This window comes from Eurypyga helias, unplaced genomic scaffold (genome assembly GCF_000690775.1).
Source record: "Eurypyga helias isolate BGI_N326 unplaced genomic scaffold, ASM69077v1 scaffold18558, whole genome shotgun sequence".
NCBI classification, from domain to species: domain Eukaryota; kingdom Metazoa; phylum Chordata; class Aves; order Eurypygiformes; family Eurypygidae; genus Eurypyga; species Eurypyga helias.
Window position 1 is genome coordinate 4,888 of NW_010265154.1, and position 18,987 is coordinate 23,874.

At 51.1% G+C, this 18,987-nt stretch overlaps 1 protein-coding gene across 1 annotated transcript in view; it reads right to left on the minus strand.

Annotated features, from left to right (window-relative positions):
- Positions 1-1,900: 1,900 nt before the first annotated feature.
- Positions 1,901-18,987, minus strand: part of ILDR2 (immunoglobulin-like domain containing receptor 2) — a 32,521-nt gene continuing 15,434 nt past the window's right edge. Inside the window, exons 4-10 of the mRNA XM_010156638.1 lie at positions 16,792-16,848; positions 12,201-12,347; positions 11,274-11,450; positions 6,136-6,249; positions 4,174-4,384; positions 2,780-3,467; positions 1,901-1,936 (exon numbers count right to left, since the gene is read on the minus strand). Of these exons, the coding sequence (XP_010154940.1) occupies positions 1,901-1,936; positions 2,780-3,467; positions 4,174-4,384; positions 6,136-6,249; positions 11,274-11,450; positions 12,201-12,347; positions 16,792-16,848 (1,430 nt within the window). The remainder of the gene's footprint in view (positions 1,937-2,779; positions 3,468-4,173; positions 4,385-6,135; positions 6,250-11,273; positions 11,451-12,200; positions 12,348-16,791; positions 16,849-18,987) is intronic.

Here is an 18,987-nt window from a genome sequence, read left to right on the forward strand (position 1 = left end):
GCCAACCTCATGGAGTTCAGCAAGGCCAAGTGCAAGGTCCTGCACCTGGGTTGGAGTCGAGGATGCAAGAAAAGTGGTGGATGAAACACTGGACGTGTCCCAGCAACATGTGCTCGCAGCCCAGAAAGTCTACCGTATCCTGGGCTGTATCAGAAGTGTGGCCAGCATGTTGAGGGAGGGGATTCTCCCCTCTACTCTGCTCTCGTGAGACCCCACCTGGAGTACTGTGTCCAGCTCTGGGGTCCCCAGAGCAAGAAAAGCATGGACCACAGAGAAGCATGAGAGGAGAAGAAAGCCATCCTTTCATCAATTCACCTATTGCATGAAAACTGAAGTCATCAAGTCTATGGAGATTATCCTTCCTCTGCCCTGACCATTCCTGGTGAACTAATATGGCAAAGGAATGATACAAAAACGAATCTGTCATTTTTATGGAGAACTGCAGTGATGTTAATAAATCTCATGTTCAAACAGTATTGCCAGAGTGAGCACCTGAGGAGAGACAGCTCCCCAGATTTCCAGAGTAACAACGGAGGTGGCATTTCAGAGGCCGATAATGTCCATAATAGGGCACTCAGCTGTGTCTAGGCATAATAGGGATCAAGATGCTGGACCTTAAAATGTCCCATTCCTTCAAGTTGATTTTAGCAGCTAAATATGAAAGAACTGACCGCATGATACCCTATGAAATCCTGGATGTCAGGCTTCCAGATGGTGTGAAGCACTCACTTCTGAATTCAGCTGTTCCTGAGACTACAGCCACTAAAACCATGTCACAGCTGAAGTGAATGAAATGGTTGTAAGTGAAAAAGGTGTCTCTCAAAGCTTGTGTTCATCCAGTGTTAATTCTTTTTCCACTGCTGTTACTGCTCTCTTCGATGTCTGGGAACAATGACCAGAAAGGAGGAGTACTGGTAGCACAGACTGAAGATCTGCAGCTGCCCTCTCACTGAGACTTCCCCTTTTTGCTTCTTTAAAAGAGGGCCCGCACTAGGCAGAGACGTCTGGTGGTGCTGGAAGCAGAGCGCCAGCAAGGCTAGAGCACTGCTGGTGACACGGTGGAGTAGATATTCCAGCTTGAAGCTCTACAGGGTCACAGCTCAGGTGCAAGAAAATGCAACCCTATCAAAACAAATCACAGTTGGGGATGGGGGAAAAAACACATCATGCTCTCATCACAATAAAAGCTACTTGGATCCACTTTCAAAACAACACATCAATCTCACCTGCAACTCATCACACAATGAACAGAACTAAATATATTGAACAGACCAGCCCATAATTGTCTTTCTGTCTCTGTTCAGCCCTTGCCAAAGCATCACCTCATCCGTCTTTTTCTACAGTGTCTGAAAGGATGCAGATTTCCTGTCACAATCTAGGACCCAGTCAGTTGGAGGCAGTCTGCAGCTGTGAGAACAAGGCCTCTTCCCAGCATGGGGATGATACAGAAAAGGCTCCAAGTAGAAGTATGGAGACAGCGTTTAATCCATACAGAGAACTAAGGGGACAGAGAGAGCAAGAGGTACGCACACAGGCCCCTCTCTGCACATCAGGCAGGGCAAGGGGCACAAAGGCAGCCTCGCTTGTAGTTCAGGGCCGTCAGGCCAGTAGGGACGCGGCTGCCTTCCAGCGCAGAATGGAGGGCACTGGCAAACAGGGTGCCAAAGAGAGCCCTGGCGTCCTTTTCCTGGCACGCTCCCAGAGCCTCTGAGATCGAGTGCTGTTCACGCGAGTCTGTCTCTTACAAAAGCCTCTGCATTCCCGATGAAACAAACAATTGAAACAAAGAGTCCGTGGCTGGTGGCTGCAAAGGTTCACGGAGGCCTGTCCTGCTGGTTGCTCTGCATCTTTTCCACCGCAGTCACCTCACAGTATCCAGCCCATGAGCATGTCCCCAGCTTCACACCACAAGGGACATCCTTGTAGGAAAGTCGTTCTGAAAGAGAGGAGAGAAACATCAACAGGAAAGCACTGATGGAACGAACAAAGATGTAGTTGCGACAGAGACACAGCCAAATGGCAACGGCCTTGTCTGCTCACACCTCTTTCCCCTCTCTCACGTGCCACCGAGGCTCAGGCCTAACAGCCACGCTGCTCTAGCGACAAGGTCTCCCCCACGAACAGCCTTCAGCCAGCTGCCCTTCCCCAACAACCGTACACTCACCAGTCCTCCCCAGACTCACCAGGATGCTCTGCACTCCTGGTACCCTGTGTGAGGAATGCCTTTGGCGTGCATGGCCCATACACGTGCCTGTGGGCGTGCACCCACTGGACTCTGTCCTCTCACCCCTTTCAGAACGACCTCAGGTCTCACACTGTGCCTGGCTCCTAGCCCTGTTCCAGTCCAGAAGAACAGAACCTCTCAACCCTTCCTCAACAAAGGTCAAGGCCAAAGTAATGCCCTGCAATTTCTGTAAGCCCTGGGTAAGTTCCCTTCCCTACCGTGAGCCTCCTAAACCCTAGATAAACCCCCACTTCCTTGGATCACCAGGCCACAGTTGCCAAAAACATCCCTTACCTCCCCAGTCCCAGGCACATCTCTCTCTCCCTGCCATCGTGGAGTTCTGTATAGGAGCTATTTCCTTTTCTGGCCTCCTCCACCCACAGTGACTGCCCTCTTCCCAGAGTAACTCCCCTTATCTGGGGTTCCCCATGCCGGGACTCCAGGCTCTACGCCCCTGGAGAGCCCCCCTCCCCTCAACTCTGGCTAGTAAACCCTGTCTGGTGACTCCCCGCTCAGCCTATTTGGATCAGGAACACCAGACATGGATGGCCTCACTGTTTTCTTGGGGTCCTTTTTCCTCTTCTTGTCCGAGGCGTTGAGGTAGGCCTGCTCCCTGGCCCTGTACGAAGGGCCTCGGCTCAGCTCCCTCTCGCTGTATGGGGGCAGGGTGTCCTCCCCTTCCTCCTCCGGAGGCGGTGACGGTGGCTGCTGCGCCTGCTGCTGCGACTTCTCAGCTTTGTAGGTGGAGGGTGGTGACCAGGCATAGTATGTTCCCCCTCTCTGGCTGGGCTGCGAGCTCAGCTTTGAGGGGGTTTCACTGTGGTCGCCGCTCTCATCATAGCTCCGGGATTTCCTCTCCAAGACACTGCTGAGGTAGGAGTGATCGTATTTCTGGCTCCCTCCGGGCGTCCGGCTCACCAGCCTGGGCAGGTGCTTCTCCTCGTGGGCCCGTCTCCGGGGTGGACTGTACGACCAGCCCCGATCCGAGTCCGTCAGCGGCTCTCGGTTCCCCCTGCTTCTCTTGGTGTAGTACTCCTCCATGGAGCTATCCTGGTGGGGCAGCCCTCCACCACGGCCGCTGTGCGACTCCGACCGCTCGAAACGTCGAGTTTCCTGGCTGTCTGCCCGCCGGGTCCGCTGGCTGTAGGACTCGGCAAAGGCCGCCAGCTCGTCCATGGAGACGGCTGGCACTCCCACAGAGAAACTCTTGCGGGACAACATCTCGGACTTGGACCGCTGCTGGCTGAAGGAGGGAAGAGGTAGTATTAGAGGGCAGAAGGCAGCTGTACCCATCCCCCTGGCTGCCTCTGCAGACAGGGGAGGGAAGCAGGGACTCCTGGGGCAGGAATCACCTGACCTGTTTTCATCTTCTGTAGGAAGATGTGTATCACATCCTCGAAATCCCTGCTTCTCTCTGCTGCCTGTAACGGCACCTTAGTGCGGATAGCTCTGACTCTGCATGTCTAACGCCAGCTGAGATTAGCCTGAGTGCACCTCCCCTGTCCTCCAGTATGCAGAGCAGGACGGGCTTCTCCTTGGCCCTACAGCTTGTAGGGCTACGTACAGCTCTGGCTGCACCACAGCATCAGGGCCTGATTCCTAATTAGCACACCAGCACTGAGAAGTACTGGAGAGGTCAGGTACAAATCTCAAGAGAGCACCTTGAGAAGGGTGGCTTGGTTTCCTATCGATCTCTTTCACATCCCACCTGGAATGGGGCCGGTAGCTGGCTTTGCCCAGCTGTGTAGTCTTCTGCAGACTTGTGGGAATGAGATTGATTCTGACCTCATCTAATGACATCTCCAGTTTCCATGTTCCTCTGACCCCTCTGTCCTGCCAAGCAGAACCAGAGCAGCAGGAAGTGGAGAAGAGCTACCAGCCTATCTGTCCCTTCTCCTTTCCCTACTGCTTTGCCAGATATACCTGCCTTCCAGTGCAGCATTCCTCACCTGTGCCGGAAACTGTCCCGCTCATCTCTGTAATCGGAGACAGCCTGTGATCTGGAGGTGCTGCCGCCGCCCATCACTCCTGCCCAGTATTCGGCATCGCCATCCAGGTCCTCCGCGGGAGGCAGAGGCTTCCGTCGCACCTGGCGGTAGGGCTGCCGGAAGTTCAAATCCTCCTCGTGCAGAGAGCTGAGTTCGGAGATGGTGTTGTTATCTGGAGGGGAGGTTGCAGAGAAGAAATGAGACAGGCATGCCCTGACAGCATGCGTGAGAAGGGAGGAGAGGACAGGAAGGCTGCAGCGGCCCAGCCGCAGCTGCTTCAGAAAGAAGCTGAGCTGCCCTCTGTTAGAAAAAGTTCAAAATGGAATTCCAAGGCCCTTCTCCAAACCCTTGACTGATCTTTCACAAGACCCCTTGGGGCTCAATTTGGACACAGAGCTGCTATTAGGCCTACAGGTCATCTGAACCGGTAGCTGGCAGCCAGGTTGGACATTCTAAGGGTACCGCAAGTGGCGCCAGGTGCCTGTGTTCTGACAACCGAGCTCAGCCTTCGTGCCGAAATCCCCCCCCAGCCCTGCTTCAGGCACAGGAGTGAGCTCTCCACCCGCGCAAGGTGGGCACTGCGCTCGGTGCAACATCACCACAGCCGTTGTGTGAGACAGGCTGGCTCTGGATTTAGCCCGACTTGCCCAGCTAAAACAAAACCAACCCCCTCAAAAGAAGATGAAGAAAGAAGTAAGAGACTGTCTGAATCACTGTCAGTCTCTACCCCGTCAAGCACACTGACATCTGGAGGCCTGACATACCAATCTGGAGAGGTCTTTTTATAGTAAACCTCGTGGGTGGAGAAGAAAGTGTGCTCAGCAATGACTGTTTTAGAAGTACATATCATTTGTTAATGCCTAATCTGTACAGAGCTTTGATGTAGTGTCATTCCCTAAAGCCCTTACCTTCACTGATTTGCAGGATCTCACGTGTCTGTGTTACACGAGCCTCTACCAGTGCCTAGTGTGGGTTAGCTCCGTGCAAATCGGATGCTGCCCGTGTCGGATGCTGCCCACAGGAACTGAGCCTCCAGCCTCCTGCTGTCCTCCATGCAGCACAGCCGGAGGACAGAGCAGCACTGCAAGCCCTCCTTATGCACACACCTTGTCCTGCCTCTGCCTCCTAATGTGAAAGGATCCTCACTTGGGTTTGCCTTCTGACACCCGCTAAGCGCAGCTTCAGCCTTTATTTACAGAAATACAGCTCGCCAGAAGGTATTGGAAGACTGCTCTGCACAGAGCTCGGTTCTGAGTTTGTATCACGGCCCCGTGCACCACCCTCCTCCCCTTCACCTCCAGCAGTCCGACTGCCACGCTCTGTACGGATGCACGTACCACCTCTGATCTAACACTGACCAGCGTCACAAAACCTGACAACCCCCTTATAGTCCCTGCTCCTTCTTCAGGGCAACAGCTGCTCTGAACTACCTTTCTGCATCCTTCACACCAGTGTGGTCGCTGCAGCCCACAAAGCATGCTTTCCATAAAATCGGCCCTCTCCTATTTTGCCATGCTGGGAATTTACAGGCACCACACCATAAGGCATCTAGAAATGGTGAGGCCAGTATCCCAGCTATTCTCACACCACGGGCTGCAGAAGGCATGAGTACCGACTTGGCTCTTCAGATGCTGATGAACCAAAAGTGTAATTATCCAAGTGGCCAATTTTCATGAGCGTTTGAATCTCCCACACCTTGTTTGTTCTAAGGATGATTAGGTAAGCAGCAGATCTTCAAAACCAGAACATATCTGTAGATGTCTAAAATCTAGACTTTATCTGCCTCAACTACCATGTCCTGGACATCATATCCCAGTGTCTGGCTCTAAGGCAAAGCCAGTAAACTTTGAACTATAGACTTGCAGCGACTTCTACAGGTCAGTGGGGAGAAAAAAGAAAAACCAAACCATGCTTGTTCCTCACATCGTTCTCTCATCCTCCTAGCTGGGTCAAACTGAGCCAGTTCTTTCTCGACGTAGTACAGCACCTTCATGGAGTCTCTGTCCTTGTCAGCCTGGATCCGGTACCCTTTGCGCACTGCTGGGGAGGAAAGCAAAGCGTTAGAGGAAAACCCACCTAAATCACAGGAGGCTTTTGACAATATTGCTTCTGTAGTTGCATTCCCATCTGCGGGCAGGTAGGCTGCGTCTCCCAATACAGAGTGACTCAGTCCTTGCCTCAGAAGAAATTTGCCTAGAACGTGGGCTGCGAAGTTGTGAGCAGCTGCATCACTTAGAACGTGTGCAGTAACAGCAAAGAAAGGTTTGGAAATGCCCAGTCTGTACAGCCAAATGCCTGAAGAGGTGTCATTGCCACAGAGCAACTCCACCTCCCACCGAGGATGGCAGAGAGAACAGCAGCACTCATTTCCCCTTCCTCAGCACTACCGAAAGGATTCATCGTGGCACGGGAGGAGCAGTCCCGGGAGATCAGGCTGCCTCCATGCAGCCGTAAGCTCCCAGCCTGCAGAGCAAGCAGGTGGCCGGGCATGCGGGAGCTGCTGCTCTGCAGGACCATGCCACCCTCCCACCCCTACGAATTCTGCTCACACAGGTTGAAGAGCATGTGGCAGGAGATGCTCCAGAGCATACAGAAGGAAATCCAGCAAGTCCCACAAAGCACATCACCCTGCTCTGAGATCTATACCCATCAGGTCACCAGGTAACTGTGAAACTGCCTGCTTGGGCACTCTTTACATGCTTCATTTTACAGAAGAGGTGTGTCTTACACATACGTTACGTGTTTGACTCCTGGGATTACTCCATTTGCAGGGGAAGCCTGGACAGCTTTTTTTGGCTTTTCCACATTCCTGTGTGTAGAAAAGAAGCCCCTATACACCTGGAGCCACAGCAGCTCTTCCTCCAGCAGGCTGGCTCCATGCACACTCACATGCCAACCCTGCAAACAGCTCGACTACCCCAAGGCAGGTGGATAGCCAGCAAACAGAGAACTCCACCTACCAGGCCGCTGAGCAAAATAAGGCTTTTATAGCAGATTATTTAAGAAATGTCTCAGCCAGGGGCTATTTCAAGATTGATGGAAACACAGGTCTAAGGACAAAAAAAGGACTACAACCCTCAAATTTGTCCTGATCAGAGAACTGTTGTGAGGACAATTCACTCAGCACCACAAAACGGAACCCATCTGCCTTGCACGGGGCTAACACGTTCCCTCGTGTGAATACTGCAGCGTTGCGTGAGCACTTCTCTCATGGCACCATTTCAATCGGTGCTTTCGAGCCAACCTGTTCTGTTTTATCCCACATCCCGATACAGCAACCTACTACCAGATGGGTTTGGTAGTACGCTGCATAGTATGCACCGCGTGGGCTGAGCGAGGACTTGGCAGTGGTATTCTTAGGTACCTTCTGTCCCAAACTGCTGTGCGTGTCTGCGCACTATTAAATAACCACGCTCTGCTTCAGACACGGCTGTGCCGCAGGAACAGGGAGAACGACTCCTGTAATAATCCCGCACATTGCTTCAGGAGGAAAGTGCTTTACTGAGGGTTTTGACTCTGCACATGTAAGGTAAGTAGCTACAACCTGAACTATTACCTTGCGTGTCTGTGCTTGGGAAAGGTGTTAGATGTGAAAACACGGTATGGGTCTACCAGGGTCCTGCTTTCAGTGTGTCTCCAGACAGCTCAGCTGACAGCAGCCTGTTTTATTACCCCCACGGATGTGCGCGCAGCAACCACAAACGCACACAGTGATTTACAGAACTCAGGGAATCCAAAGCGGAAGACCCTCACGTCTCCTCAAGTGAGACTGTGGCTATAAAGAGCAGCCGGACTGACCAGCCTCAGAAGCGATGACTCCTGCTGCACTGCATGAGCAACGGCAGCCAGGTGAGTCCTCCACCTCACCGCCGTAGCTGACCCCTGCCTGGTACCTTATCAGGAAAGAGGCCTCTTGCTATTCTTTCTTCCAAGGTGCCGACTAGAAGCTCAGCTGAGCTGCCACCTCGTTTACACACAGACCAGCAAGCCGCTATCAGCTGGAAACGACTGACCTACTAATAACCTTTGGGGAACTTCAACAGGCAGCTTCTAGACTCTGCCTCCCCAGAGCCACTGCTCACACTGAGGCTGTGCCAAATATCTATTTGGGCAACACCTACAGCTCCTGGAAGTGATGGAGAATTAACTAGGCTTCACGCTCGACCTGCTACTGCAGCTGTGTATCCAAAGGATAATGAATTTCTTGGTTAAGTCTGTAAGCATCCAGAAATTAACTCTGGAATTAAATCTGCAAAGATGACTGTGAAGAGCTCATAAAACGTATTTTCCATTATAGATAAAGCATATTTTGTCGCTATGTTTATTTATTAAATACTTCTCGCAGTGATATTGAATGTTCAACTTATTAAATCTCTCCATTATTCCTTCGTGTGAGAACCAACAATATTATTGCTTCCTCTTCACATCCCCTCCTTCATCCGTAAATTGCCATAACCCTTTAATAAGGTTTGAATATTTTTAGGCCCATCTTAATTATAAGGGAATGAAGATGCAGAGATGTTAACTACTTGTCCAGAACCATTCCCTGAAGTCAGAGGGAATGGAACATTCTTCCCTGTTAGACCAGATTTTCTTCACCCGAAACAGTTCCTACGTTTCTGATGTTTAATTTGTGTTTAACTGTGGGCACTTTTTTTATTCTTCCGTGGGTGGCACTAAGTCAGCAAAAACTGTAAGCTCCCTCCCTCCCCAGAAAGGACAGCACGACTGGTTTTTTCAGACAAGTGTGGTTAGGAAGGAAATGTCGACTCATCCTCACACACTTTCCATATTGGAGGGGTGGAGTCCTGCTCCGCAGTCGACAACTTCCCTGTGGGCAGGATGGAAGAAATCCACATAAGACACTCCAGGTAACCCCTGCATGTGAAACAGACAGGGCATCCTAACGTAGGCATGGCCAGCGCTCTTCCAAATAAGAGCTCCAAGTTGCTTTGCTCCCCTGTTCAGCCCTATGTTTCGGATGGAGTTCCTAGGCTTCGCTGGAGCTTTGCCGCATGGCTTTTATGGAACCCCAGACGAGTTTTCTGAATAATCTCACGCCTGGGTCTGCTCACCAGCTCACCTCCCAGGGGTCATTGGTAAGCACAGAAACTACCTGGGGCACAGGCTGTCCCTTTTAGCCTGGCAGCCAGGACTGCCAAATCCGCCAGTCTCTATCCCCCAGCACTTCTGATCCCACTTTTTAAAATAAACCTGCCAGAAAGGTTGAGGCCTCAAAGATACCAAGTTTCAGAGCCAACCTACACTGGCTGAGAGGAGGGCACAGACCCTGACTAAGGCTCCTTCTGAGAAAAGGCCTTTTTTGTAAACTCAACCATTACCTGTTTTCTTCAGCTTGCTGTCTGGCCAACTGGCACACAACTAGCTTTGAACAGCCACATGTTTTCTCTTCCACAGCCTGGAATTAGGGGATATTCTGGCAGTGTGGAGGACCTTGAGAGAAAAGGAATGGGGTGCAGGGTATCACCCTTCCTTAGCTCCACATTTCACTGAACACCTTGAACAACAGGTGCATGATCCAGACTAAGGACTTGTCCACACCACGGCAAAAAATACCAATTAAAAATAAAAAAAAGATCAAGAGCCTCTGTTGTCTCATCACAACAGTTAAAACTCCTTAATAATGGTTTTGTTAATAAATGCATCTTTCTGTGTAATGACCACGGGACGCTAAGAGCTGTTCCATCTGGTCACCAAACGCATCTGCAGTTTTCCATTCCGCATTCGTGCGCTGCTAGTAACGCACAGCAGAGACGAGACTGGGGCTGTGATCTGACTCTTAAAGAATCCCTGGAGTTCCCACGGCCAACACCACGCGCTACACACGGGGCCGTTCATCGCAGGAGAAAAAAATTAAGCACTGGGCTGCCATTCATCACTTTCTGACAAAGGCTTTTGAACTGGATACATTCTGCTTTGGATCAGTGACTGATTTATTTCCTATTTTAAAATGCTCCGTTCCAGAGCTCTGTTTTGATTTCAGTGGGAGAAAAGAAAGTATCGCTGTGGAAGGAAAACATTTTCTGTAATTACAGAAAGGTTAATATACTGACTGGGGCAGTGGAAGGATGCGTAGGGCTGTTCCACGAGCTTAAGTATTTGATTATGCCACTTGATCTTGTCTTTTCGGAAGTGTCTTAGCAAACATTGTCATGAGCAAATTTAACACCCGATCATTTGCATGGTGCTTTGAAATCAGCCCTGTGGCTGGATGAATGGCAGACGTACCGTGTCAGTACGGTGACTCTGCACTGGTGAGAGTCACTTCTGCTGCAGCACGTTTGAATTTAGACAGCCATTCCGATCCTGACATGCTAGCGTGTGGCTAACTAGCTCCCCTCTCTTTCCTTGATGGCAGCTTCCTTCGCAGCGGGAGAGGTGACCCTCACCCAGCTAGAGTCATCACACTGATACTCCACGTCTGACATTGATCCACAACTCCTTTCTAGTCAGAAGCCTTTTATCACTCACATTTCACAAATGCAAAGGCTGAACAAAAGAAGTGACTCACTGACTTGCGTAAAGTAGGGGAGGGGATCCAGCCCCAAGGCTCTTGGGTAGAAACGCTGAGGGAGCATGTCCCTGTGCCCAAAATGCCATGGGGAGAGTAAACCATGCTGCAGCAAAAACTGCTGCCAGAAGCAAGCAGTGCCCTGCCAAGGACAGGAAGAAGAGTTTACCAAGGGAGAGCTGCTTGCAAGGCACCAGCTCTAAGGGGAGAATGGCCACTGCCTCTGCTCCCCTGAAATCATCCTCATCCTTTTCTCCTGAGCAAGTAAAGGTCTGCAGTAGCCACGAGAGGGGTCCCAGGCATGACCTTGGTCGCCCATTCCCTGCTGACCTCATTAGGCACCCACACACTGACGCTGCGCTGAGGGCACCAGCAAAGTTGGACCATGCAAATGTCGTTGTCGGAGCCAGGATTATAATGCTGCCTCTCTCTCCTGTTCATGCCACTCTGCCGGTGACAATCATTCTTCCCTCTCCCAGCCCTGCTCCCAGTAAGAGGACTGAATGCTGTGCCTGGCACTGCAAATTACCATTTTGGCTTCCTCCGCTGGATTCACTTGGGGCTAAGGGAGGAGGGTGTGACTTATCCATCAGCACAGCAGGAGATGGGACGCCGGCTACAGGAACACTGGGGATGTAGTAGGGACCTGGCATGGAGGAGACTGCAGGAGGGTACCCAGCTTTTGCTGCCTTGCCTGCTACATACACTGAAAAGGAAAAAGAACAGCAGTCAGCATCACACCAGCCTCCCACAGACCCACAGAGCACGCAACCGAAACCCGCACATCGCCAAGCCTGGTGACACCCAGCAGCAGAAAACAGGACAAATGAAATGGGAAGGACCAATCTGAACCTCTCTGAGCCCCAAAGGGCACTGAGGGGAGTTTAAAAAGTGCACACGGCAGGTCAGGTGAGCGCTGCAAGATGCCCAGCACTTGAAGGACATCCGGAGTGTTGGAGCCGGCATTACTGCTGCCCTGATTTAGCGGCAAGTCAGCTTTAAAAACAGCTGAGGACTCCAGTAGCAGGGATGAAGCTCATGAAACTTGACAGATTATCTACCTGAGTCTGACCAGGAACCTTGCTGGGTTGCAAGGATTTTGCACTGTTAGAGGGCAGCTGCTTTGCGTTGCCGGGAAGAAACCACCCAGAATGCTCTTAGCTCTGACCCGCAACATTCACTGACACCACAACAACTTTGGAAGGGGAACATGACCCTTTGCAGGAGGAGGCACAGCTGCCAAGGCAGGGAAGGCTTGGGGAATTACACTTGTAATTAACTTTGAGCGCTCAACCATTGAGCAATAGGTCAGACGCTTCACTCCCTAAGAACCAGTCCTTCGGTCAAGCAAAGTGCTCAGGGCAAAGAAAGTATTAGCAGATTCTCCTCCTGTTCTTCTGGGGAGCAGCAGCAGCGCAGGAGAAGCCTTGTGCCAGGCTTGGAGAGGGTCACTCACGTGCTCGGGGACAGCAGCAAGATTCAGGACAGCAGGGGCAGCGGACATAACAGCAGCAGCTGTGTGGGCAGCACTGGCACCAGCAAATTCCCACCAGGAGGAAGAAGAGGAACGCTCCCAGGATCACCAGGCCCACAAAGACCCACTCTGGAAAACAAGGGGAGAAAGAGATACTTACAGGACTGCACACTGCTGTGGGAGGGGACGTCAGCAACATCCTCACAGGGGAGAGCATAGGGGCAAAACAGAGAGGTGAAGAACAGAAGCTCCCTGCTGGTCTAGGACTAGGCTCCCCTCTGTGTCGAAGCAGAAATGGCACATGACAGTGAGAAATGGAGCTACAGGAACGTGGTCCCTTCCTGCGACAGCCCTGGCTGGCGGAGAGGCGAGCAGCACGGAGGCAGGAGCTCTGGCTCCCCAGCACAGAAACCCTTTGCCCCACGGCAGACCTGTACCAATGCCACAGGATGTACCCCATTAGTATTTGGATCTCATCAAAAACTCATTCTTCCCAGCCATGTTCATGCCTCGCTTGCGTGTTTGTTCCCTACCCACATCCTAGTTTTAATGGGACAAACGATGGTGAAAAGCACACTATAAATAGCCCAGTGAATGAGCCAAGGCCTGCCCCTTCGCAACTAGGCCCACGCATGCAATTATTCTTTTGAATGTGCCGAACGAACATCCTATTCAGGCGCTGCAGCCAGCCAGGAAACCTAACAACCGCGTGTTTTTTCCCCCCTGCTGAAGCCCCACATGATGCCTGCCAGGCCCCGAAAGGGAGCGGCTGTAAACCCCCCTACAAGTGAAAGCACAGGCGAGCTGATCCACAAAAGCCAGGATGGGGTTTGAGCGGGAAGGGGAACGAGAAAAGGTTTCTCAGACTTGGCTGCGGGGAAATCCGCAGCAGCCGTGGGGGGAGCAGGTCTCCAGCCTGCGCCGGGGCAGCTCCCAGCTCCCACGCTCTGCAGGGGATGGTGCGCGCAGGGCTGCGCCTGCTGCCGCGTGGTGCTTCCCGGGATTAAGGGACTGCTCCATGAATGTTAACCGGAACAAGAAATGCCCAGACTCGGAATGTATAAGAGGCCTGGTGTTGGTTTTAAGTCACAGAGATGCACCAAGCTGTCTAGACCGCTGGTATGGGGACCCCCGTGTGCAAAAACTCCAGGTGTGGTTGAACAAGATGCTAAGAAAGGAAAAGAAGTGGTGGGGGCTGCTTTGCAGCGGGGTAGGGTTGACCCCCCCCACCCCAGGGAAAAAAAAACAGGAGACCACTGTTTCCAACCAGTCTGGCCTTCACTGCGGGGTCTCCTGGTACGTTACTGTTTCAGGTGTAGAAGCACTGAAAGAAGGACTGTGGTGCGAGTACAGAATTACACCGGAAAAGAGAGCACCTCTCGCACGCATCGCTAAGACGAAAAGTCAAGGGAAAATGCTCAGCTCGGTACAATCAAAACAGAACTTCTTTCTCGTTCTTAACAAAATGCAAAAATAAGAGCCTCTTTTGAATCATTCAGAGCATTCCGCCTGAACAAAAGTAAAATTCTTGGCTTTGTTGGAGTTTTCCTTAGCTCTTTTACAAACAACTCCCCTTTCTTTAATGCCATTTTTAACCTAGAGCTTACAATTTCCTTTAAGAAATGTCAGTGAGAGATCTGGCATTTACAAATCAAAACACTTCATTTCGGAAGTGTCAAGTGAAATGTTTTATATTTTTTGAACATTTTTTTCTTTTTTTGGCTGAAACAGATGCATTTCATTCAAATTTGCAGATAATTTTGGTCCCTGTGGAATAATTTTTTTTGGTGAAGCTACTATACACTGAGAAATAATTCAGCTAATGAATAAGGAAACGGCTGGAGGGAAGCACTCATGAATGGCAAAGCAAGAGCCGAGCAGAGATGACTGATACGGCTCCTCAAGTGCCGGTGCTAGGAGCCACCCGAATTACTATTTTCATTAATGACCTTGACACAGAAAATAAGAATGTGTTAATGTGTCTTGCGGGTAAGAGGGAGGGGAGCATTGCCACTACAGATGAAGCCTGGGATATGTTATAGGAAGGGCCGGTTGTCCTGGGGCCTACAGTAAGAAACACGCAGTGCGGCAACAGGCTGAATTTCGAAGTACGCAGCAATGCTTCCAAGGTCACGGGTTCAAAGATTGAGAACCACCTCTGCTCTGAAAAAGAAAAGAAAGCACACTATTCCATCGTAAGAGGACGGTGAGGAGTTATGCAAAACCGACACAAAAACAGCCAATGCAGTCCAATGCCCAGGGGAGTTAAGTAAGTAGAGTTAAGTAAATGGCGCGACTAATACCACCATATAAGGCCTCCAGGTCACTTCATCTGAAGTCACTGAGGTTACACAGCTTTGGCCATCTTCGTACAAGAAAAGATGAATTCAGGGTGGAACTGATGCCAAGCGGGGATTTGAGGGGAAGAAGGGGCTCAACAGCCTGCCCTGCACCAGGAGGGCTGAAGCTCACTGCATCAGGCTATTAAAAAGAAGGCTGAGAGCAGACATAGCTGCTGCCAGCAAATATGCTAAGGAGGACGAATGCTAGGAGGAAAAGCAGGTATTGTAGTTGAAGGTCTTACATAAATAGGAATAAACAGGCTATGAGTAATGTAGATGAAAGCTACATAGAGCACATCAAGAAAAGCGATTCAACGGGAGGGAGAAAGGCCAAACCCAGGCCACGCTTAGGCTTGCTAAGCTTACAGAAGGGACAAACTTACACGGGGTCTGGGATAGCAAGCAAGGCAGCGAGCCAGACCATCCTTTCCAGTCCTGTACTTCCTAACCAATGCTGATCCAAGCAGGCCAACAGCTCAGTGGCTTCTTGTCACATTCTCATCTTGTTCTGTATGACCATCACCGATACAGAGAAGGAGGTGAAACAGTGTCGCACGACAGAAGTAGCCAGACACAGCTTTGCAACGCAGCTCAGATGTCAGACCTCCAGAACCACTAGCGAACAGTTCACAACCACTCCATGAAGGATAAAAGCCTGATAGAGGGAAAAACCAAACGGCAAGTCCATTGCAGGGGTATCTGTGGTCTTTCTGAAAAAAAGTACTAGGAGTACTTTTCGCAGGAGCACAAAAGGAGGTCAGGTCAGCACGTGCACCGCACACTGCAAGACAGCTGGCACCAGGAGTGGATGTCAGACATCGGTGTCCCAGTCACAGGGACCTATGAATCAGGAAGGATTTAACTTCACAACAAGTTAGACCATTTGCTTCCCTGATGTGGTTATGAAAACAGCAAAAGACCCTGCTGGCTCCTCCTTTATGCACAAGACTGGGATTCAACCAGTTTTGCCTGCAATTCCCTAATCCTTCCTCCAGTACAGCTGTCATCTTCTGTCACAGCCCTTCTCAGTGCAACCCTGAGATTCAAATGAGTACCAAGCTGAAATGTTATGTGTCCTCACCGTCCGGGAACTACTGTTTTGTGCTTGCAGGAGCATCTGCTTTTGTTTATTCAGGCAGTGCTAACAGCTGAAGTGTGGTTCGCCGCTGTCTTTGACACTTTCTTGTTGTTTATACTCATGCAGCGAGGGTACCAGAAAGCTACCTGGCCAAGGCACAAGAGTTTTATATCCATTCAATAAAACTGTAAATAGCAGGGGGAAAGAAAGTGTTAGGTGACAACAGAATCAACTTCTGTCTATGCTGAAAAGACCAATCTCTCTCCTGCCATGCTGAACTTCCAGGGAGCTTTGGTTATGCTGGAGGCGGGGGAGTGTCTGCCTTCTCTCGGTTTGCATCTCCGGGACAGACTTGAAAACAGCTTCACACATTTATGTAGAGCTGCATTTTTGCACGAACGTGCAAAAGCAACGCTCCTTGGGCACCGTCAGGGGATGATCAGATGGCTCAAGGGCTACATGTTCTCACAGCTTTTCCCTTCCAAGGACAATCTGTTGCACAGTCCCTGTCCCCTCTGCAAGGAGTGCCAGAACGGGGGGCTCTCATCAGTTTGGCTAGCGAGGCATTTTTCACGGCAGAGAGCTTTCGTGTCTGGTCTCACCACCTGGCGTTTACCTAGATAATGCACAGGAGGGGCTGGGCCAGTGCTAACCAGTGCTCCATTTCCAGCACCTCCTGTGCTACCATCTGTGGTGAAGGCAACAGGGTACCTGCAGGACAGGGGCTGGGGAGTGGAAGCTACTACTGCACAAGAGCAGATGACGTACAAAGCCATAAGGGCACGCGAAGCTGCCAAGGTCTCGCAGGCTGGAGCGGTGTTACCTTTGTGCTAGCAGCGGGGAGAGCAGAGACCTCGATATGAAACCTCCCCTGAGCAGCGCTGGCATTTCTGCTCTCATCCCGATCCTGGCACGGCATCAACCCTCTCTGCATGCTGGCTCCCAGACTGGCCGTTCCTCCCCCAAGCCCCAGCATCAGCTCTCTCAGATCTCAACCCAACTCACGTTCCCCGTAAGCAATAGCTTTTTCCCTTTTTATCCCCAGGTGAAACACACGTAAGAGTGAAATGTACGCCACGTAAAGATGCTGTAGAAGGATAAACAGACAAGATGACAAAGGACTGGGTGATTGGAGGGTGAAATGACTGAATACCTGGCATAATCTCCACAGCAAAACTGGGCAAGAGATCAGCAAGCAGCCCTGTCCTGCCTAGAAAAGACAGAAGGAGGAGAACAAGGAGAGAGGTTACTGCAAGAAAAACACACTCCCAGCCCCTGCCTTAGCCTCCAGGCCCCTTCCTCAGCCTCCAGTCCCCTTCCTCATCAGCCCACTTGCACTCTGTTAAGTGAATTCCTATCAACCACAGATGTCATGCTGCTCGATGCCTGGTGTCTGCCTCTGCACTTCTGCCATTTCCGTGTCCCTGCATTTTAGCTTTATCAGCAGAGCTGTGGGGGAAAGAATCTGGAGCAGAGCTTCTCCAACCTAGGCACAAAAGGAGAAGAGGAAGGAGGGCCCCTCGGCATGGTTACACAGTAGCATCTTTCTGGAGTTACACTCTACACATGCAGAAAGCTCCTGGAAATGCACGACAGCCCTCAAACAGAAGGATTTAGTTCACTTTAAAAACGTGCTGATGCAGTCCAGATAGACATGAAGCACCTTTAACCCAAGGCCCTTGACAAGCCAGCCACACGCATCCAACACCCGTGGGCTGGGGCTCTGCAGCAGCCAGGACAGCTCCAGGAGAGGAGCCCTGAAGCGTGCCTGTGAGCACGTGCTACTTATTTCAAGAGGCACGAGCAACTTGTTGAGATCCTGTGACGTGAGGCCAACTCTCAAGCGAAGCAAACCCACCAGGGAAGGATTTGTGTAGAAATCTGTGGAATCACTTTGCAAAAGGAAAGGGAGGGGGGAAAAAAAAAAAAAAACAGGCGAGTCAATTTCTAATTTATAACAAATTTTATACAAACAAAATCCAAGCCCAGAGGCAGTTTGGTGCCTATCTGTTTTGGCACTGAATGTCTGGGATGTTTCTGACCCTGGAGGGTGTTACGCACACCCCTGCGTCGGCAGAACAGCCCCACGTGCAGCCGTGTACTCTTTTACACGGCACGGGGATCATGCAAGGTTTTTTAAAGACATACGTAAGGTAGGACAGCTGCTCTCTGAAGAGAGACAGGGGTTGTGGACGTAACCTAACAGAAGCAGCTAAGGCTAAGCCAGTACAAAAGTGGTCGAAAGCTACCCTTAACCTCCCCACATGCCCTTCAGGTCCTGCACTGAGCAGCACGGACACAATGAGGAACTGGATCCCAAGTTCCTTGGCCTCTAGTCTGTCCTTGAATCATGGTATAATCAAATTCCCACTGTCCGTTTTTTCTCAGTGCTTCAGCAGAGGTTCTGTAGAGACCAAAAATCCACAAGGATGCCTGCTGAAGCCATAATGACCATGCCCTGAATGAAGGCAGTGCTTTGCAACCAGTTGTAACTCATCAAAGCTGTCTAGTACAGTAACATCATGAGGTGCTCTTGAAGCCTTAGCAAAAGATACAACAGCAATCCTTGAGATAATCATTCTTTATTATTTTGAAGGAGGACTCCTGCCATCAGTCTACTGCAACACTTTCATCTACATATACAAATAATTTCATGACATTCTTTGCGGTCCATTTTCTTGAAGGATCAAGTGTCCAAAAGGCCAGAGCCATTTGCTAGTGCTGGGTGCCTCCCGATTCCCGGGAGGAATAGCACGTTCAAGGGGGAAGTAGCATCCCTCAAAAAGAACAGCGCATGAGAATTTGATAACTCGTTACAAAGACAACAAAAGTAGTTCCCTTGTGCTACCCATGAGCAGTCAGGTGCTACCCATGAGCAGTCGGGTACTTCCCTGATTGTGCAGCATCACTCGGCTCTGCTGAGTATCTGTTTGGGGAACAAGCTCCCCACCACCACCAGTGGGGCTCACACAGCCCTGGGGGCCCCAGAGCCAGCGGTGGGGGATGCACAAAGCCTGGGCGGGCCCGAGGCAGCAGTAACCCCCACTAGGGCTCGGCCCAAATGCTCCCGCCATGACTAGCCCAGCTTACAGCCAGCAATCACCAAGCCTGCCTCTGGACTGCCATGCCCCTGGCAGCTTTCAACGAACCGTGGCTCTCCCGCCTCCCCGTCCTGGGCCAAATTAATTCCCTGATAACCCTTCCCCCCACTGTGAGCTTCCCCTTAGCAGGGGGGTGGGGGTTGGGGGGGAGCCACAGGCCGGAGCTGGCGGCCACCAGAGCCGTCACGCAGTTGCCATGGTGACGGGAGGCTCCCTGCCAGCGCCCCTCATTGAAGGCTACTTTCCTC